The sequence below is a fragment of the Marmota monax genome, unplaced genomic scaffold, assembly GCF_021218885.2.
Source record: "Marmota monax isolate L192 unplaced genomic scaffold, Marmota_monax_Labrador192_F-V1.1 WCK01_AAM20220418_F8-fsc00370, whole genome shotgun sequence".
NCBI lineage: Eukaryota > Metazoa > Chordata > Mammalia > Rodentia > Sciuridae > Marmota > Marmota monax.
Window position 1 is genome coordinate 44979 of NW_026693560.1, and position 5220 is coordinate 50198.

Below are 5220 nucleotides of genomic sequence, written 5' to 3' on the forward strand. Positions count from 1 at the left end.
ATCCCCAAAGCAGGAGTGAAGCCTGCAGCTGTGGTCCCCCAGGTGCTTCCTGGGTGCACGTGAGGTTTCACATAGGAGGCACCAGGGCCTAGACTCCTCATGGCATAATGGGACTCAGGACTGACTCTTAACCTGGGACAAGGCGTTAGACGCGTCCAAACTTCTCATCCCACCAGCTGGAGTGTGGCAATCAGATAGAGCAAAGCGCTTGCCTGGGGTTCCAGAGGCAGGTGGCCAGAGACCCCCTCGACCTCACTCCTGCCTCCCATGGGCTCTAAGGAAGGCCCTCACCATCTCCTGGACACTGGTTAGAAATACACGTGCTCAGGTCACACCCCAGGTGGGCTGCATCTGAACTGGGGGAGTGGGGAGCCCTGTGGATGTGAACAAGGCCTTCTCCTGGGGATTCTGATGCCAGCAAACTCCAAATAAGCACGTGCACACACACCCGTGGGTACTTAGTGTAAAATGGCCATGCAATGGTCTCGACCTCAAGTTCACTGGAGAAGCCTCTTCACCTGGTGGTCCTTGATGGGCTCAGAGGGGAGTACACCAGATCCTGCAAAATCATCAGGGATTTGTTTCTCCAATGTGGGGGTCAGGCAGGCTCCTTCAAGGGGAAAATGGCTGAAGGCTGCCATTTAAGATATTTTAAGGCAAAGATCAGCTGCAGAAATAAAGCATTTTACCTAAAATTTGCCATGGACCTCACCTCCCCTGAGATAATGCTCTGCCTCTCACCTTGCACCAAGTCAGGATGTCTCCAAAGTAAGCCAGAATGAAGCACAAATAATGTTACATTCACAAGATACATTTTTTAATTGTAAAGATTCCTGTCATGTAAAAAAAAGAACCAGGGATATAATATGGGACTAATAAAAGATCTGGATAAAATGCATTTTGGGGTTCATAGCTACTATACAAACTGAACACGCTTTTACTCTTCTTAATTTCATTTTGGATTTTCTTTGTAAAACTTTGTAGCTGTAGCCTGTTTGGTGTTTTTGCAGAAACACTGCATCTAAAAGAACACCTGAGTTCAGTGGAGTCAATTAGCCTTTAGATAGAAGATACAACCCACTTTCAGTATTAACAATGACCCTGATTAAGTTGAAGGGGTCACTATAAAATGATATGCACTGAAATGCAAACCCAGTACTCCCACTTCAAGACTGCAGAAACTGACTTGCTCGATGTTTAAAACCAAATCCTGGAGACCAAAGTTAAGGAAGTAAAAGGGTCAAGGAAATAGAAGCCAATATTTGGGCCCTGGCTCTCTGGGGTCAGCCAGGATCCAGGGAGATATGGTGTCCCTCTCAGGTCCCTAAGCACTGGTGTGAGGCACCCAAAAACGTGTTCAGAGGGATTGAAAGGACCTCAGAAAACAGAATCCAGCCAGAGCACATTCTGCACAGAGGAGGGTCACTGAGTGGACAGGGAAATATTTTTGGATACATCAAGAGAAGCAACAGTTGTTCAGCAAGACTCTGACCCATCCTGTCACATGGCCCAACTCGTAGAGAAACAGCGAAAGGGGCCAAGAGGGTTCTCCCAGGTTCCCAAGAGTGATACCCCACAAATCTCAGAGTAGATAGGAAAATGGTCCAACTTGGTCTCAGACGCCTGGCAGGAGAGTCCAACCACACACAGCCAGACGTGGGCATTCACGGGATCAGATGATAGTTCTTTTCTGTGACTTGAGATGTACCTTTGTGTCAGTCCATCCAACAGTAAGTGGCCCTGGGAGATGGTGGAGGAAGGGCTTTCCTATGGGCCTGCCTGATGGACATCACAACAAGTTCCCTCAGAGTCACAATCAATCTATTCTGAGTCCATTTGACACCTACAAACTTGTTGACCTCCTGCGTGGGCAGACTTGATCTGTGGATGTTTCTAGATTGTCTGTCTGTTTGCTGGTGCGTTCATTATGAACTCGGGCTCAGACGCCTCCCCTGGAGTTCACGATCCATCCCGTGCAGCGTGGCATCGTGGATTTAATCAAGACCTGTAAAGAAGACAAGCTTCAACTGAGATGGAAGGACCTTACCAAGTGCCCCTAATCACCAGAATGGCTATCCTAATTGCTAAAAAGGAAATAGCTGTGTGTATGTTGCTGGGGATTGAACCCAGGGCCTTGTGCCTGCAAAGCAAGCACCCTACCAACTGAGCTAGATCCCCAGCCCAGGAAAGAACTCACCAGTGCCCCAGGGGTGCAGGGTCACAGCCCGTGGTGTGAGGTCAGAAGACACTGCTGGAGGGGCAGGCAATACCGTAGGCTCAGCACGACTTTGAATCTGCTGCCATGTTTGAGCTGGGCCCAGCAGGTCCAGCTGTGGGTCCTGCTACTCAGGAGGCTGAGGCAGGAGGATCCCTGGAGCTCAGGGGTTCAAGACCAGCCTCTGCAGCAGAGCAAGATTTCCTCCTAAGAAGCAGAAAACAGTATCTGAGTATCTTCTGGCACAGGGTTGGTAACTTGCAAGATGGAGGCCCCCATGTCGGACATTCTTCCTCTGGTTAGAGTGGACATTTTGAGAGTCAGGAGGAATGGCAGCCTCCTTCATTCTTGGGGACCAGTGACCATGGAGCCCCCTGCAGTACCCACAGAAATGCAGCTGGAGTCTTCACATGCTAGGTGGAGGAAGAAGGTGTCTTGGGCTGTCCTCCAGGGGGTGACAAATGCTGCCACTGAACAGCTTTCACATTGACCTTGGGTTCAATCCAGCAGCCAGACTTCTTGAGTTAAGGCCATGTCACCACAGGTTAAAACCTGCCATCCTCTGTGCTTTAGAGATAGAAGGGTGCGGGACTGGGGTTGGCATTTTAGCTCCGGGTTCTCTGTAGCTTTTGCTGTGACTCCTGAGTGCCACTTAAACTAAAGGTCATTGGTGGGTGTAATGGCCAACACCTGTAATCCCAGCAGCATGGGAGGCTGAGGCAGGAGGATCATGGGTTCAAAGCCAGCCTCAGCCTCTTAGCAAGGCATAAAGCAACTCAGCAAGACCCTGCCCTCTCAACATGACTATGGTAATTAATGGTTAATATATACATAAAATGTGCGTGCACAGATAGTACCTGTTACTTATTTATTTTTATTGTGGCATGCTTTATGAATTTGAATCCTTGTGCAGGAGCCAGGCTAAGATTGGCTAATTCTTCCTTTTCTACCCTCACATTGGGTTTATCATTCAGATGAAAATAAAATAATATAGACCAAAATTAAAATACAAAATGCAGTTGAAAAAATACATGGAGAATACAGGTATGATTTTGATGACAGAATCTGCAGTGTTACTTGGACAGAGCAAGGTATCTGGGTTGAGCAGGCACAGTAACAAAACAGCCCATTTAGGATCCAGCATTTCTTTTTGGTACTAGGAATTTAACCCAGAGACACTTAAAGACTGAGTCACAACCCAGCCGTTTCCATATTTTATTTTCACACAGGGTCTTGCTACATTGTTTACTGTCTCAATTAGGTGCTGAGGCTGGACTTGAACTTGTGATCCTCCCACCTCAGCCTCCCATGTTGCTGGGATGACAATTGTCCCCGGGTTGATTTAGCATCTTCACAAAGAGCAAATGTTCAGGTTACACCTCCATCAACATCATTCTGAGGGTTTTTTTTTTTTCTCAACATAAAAACGTTTGTGGACATTTAGAAATAAATGATGTGGGACGACAAAATGACGGGTCTCCCAGCCCGGCATAAATACTTCCTCTCCTTTTCTAATGTGCACTGGAGGAACCTGAGTGTCTGTGGATCAGCACAGATGAGTATCAAGGCACTGAGGGTGGCATAGTCATTGCCTGCCAGCATCTGGACCCCCAGGCGAGTGGGATCCTCGCTGTGCATCTGTCCCGAAGAGGAGGAGAACACACAGTCCACAAAGTACATGAGCACAAAGAGTCCCATGAGCAGCAGGATGGTCCTGGTGGCCCTCAGTTCTGGGGAGGCTCTCGGGGACAGGCTGGTGCTGTGGAGGTGCTGGCACTGCCTCTTATGCCTGCACAGGAGGGCCACCATGTACCCACTGGAGAGGACCATGAGCCCCATGAGGAAGATGTCCCGGAGGATTCCCATCAGGGAAAAGAAGGTCCTGAAGTGGTGACCCGTGGGGGCGACAGTGCAGGACTCACAGACAAACCGGAAAGCTGCTGTGTCATTGGAGGGGCCTCCCATGGAGACCAAGACGCGGACATTGAAGAACACGTTGAACACCCAGAGAGTGAGCAAGGTCCACGCACTGCACCGTGGGGACATATGCTTGGACTTGGTCAGAAAGGACCTTCTGGGGCTGAGGGTGGTGGCCTGCAGGACACTCAGCAGGCAAGTGGTGGTGACCGACAGGCTCCTCATCAGCCTGTACAGGTAGATGACGGCTTTACATGTGAAGTCGTTCCAAAAGTCCTGAACCCCCAAAATGCCTAGGTCCAGGTGTGCCCTGATTATGAGCATCAGCAGGTGAATCAGGGCCAGGTGAGCGATGGCCACGTCCGTGGGCCTGGTCCTTTGCTGGAGAAGGAACGTGAGGACGTGGAAGAGGAGCAGGAAGACGTTGGCTGTGATCCCGATGACAATTTGGAGACAAAAGGCATTTCTTACAGCAAGAAAAATGTAAAGTGTGCTGCTTTGGGTCATCTTTTTTTTTTCTGGGGAGAAGAAGCAGATGGTCACCAGCTTCAAAATCCCAACCCCCAAGACTGCCGGCTTCAAAACATGTGGGTCCCTTGACACCCCCTCTTCAGACTTCTCAGTGCTCAGGCACAGCATCATGGCCAGGGCCACCATGGATCTGCCTGGGAACATGCAGCGAGCTGACCAAAATCTGAGTAGGTGGCATTTGAAGGGGACTCCAGTGTGACAGATTACAGGGACGTCCACAGAGAACTCTCAAGGAAAGGGTGTCAAGGGGACAGCCTCGTATACAGCTCTGTCCCTCCAGTGTCCTCTATTCTGGGTTGTTGGTCACCAGCTTACAGACCAGATATCAAAATGTTGGCTCTGAAATCCAACTTCTTGCATTTGTTGATTAATATGTAATTTTTGGTACTGGATATTGAACCAGGTTTGCTTAACCAGTTATGATATTTTACATATATTTGATTATGCCAGAAAAATCACATCTAAGTGAGCAGAACCATCAGTTATAAGCAGGATCATATTGCAAAATTTATTTTCTGTCCATTCTTTGGCACATGGAAAAATTGTAGTGTGGAACC

The 5220-nt window shown here is 48.7% G+C and overlaps 1 protein-coding gene and 1 long non-coding RNA gene across 2 annotated transcripts; both read right to left on the minus strand.

The window, feature by feature from the left end:
- Window positions 1-904: 904 nt before the first annotated feature.
- Window positions 905-3284, minus strand: LOC131424700 (uncharacterized). Its single transcript, XR_009228135.1, has 2 exons — window positions 2198-3284; window positions 905-2005 (listed from the first exon to the last, which is right to left on the minus strand). It is a non-coding gene; the product is annotated as an uncharacterized LOC131424700 (long non-coding RNA).
- A 369-nt stretch (window positions 3285-3653) lies between these two features.
- On the minus strand, window positions 3654-4789 carry LOC124102438 (vomeronasal type-1 receptor 90-like). The gene has a single exon (XM_046458734.2). The coding sequence runs from the start codon at window positions 4787-4789 to the stop codon at window positions 3656-3658; it is 1134 nt and encodes a 377-aa protein (XP_046314690.1). The 3' UTR covers window positions 3654-3655.
- Window positions 4790-5220: the final 431 nt, after the last annotated feature.

Coding starts and splice junctions, on each gene's coding strand:
- LOC124102438 (XM_046458734.2), bottom strand. CDS start 4,789: ATGGTGGCCCTGGCCATGATGCTGTGCCTGAGCACTGAGAAGTCTGAA.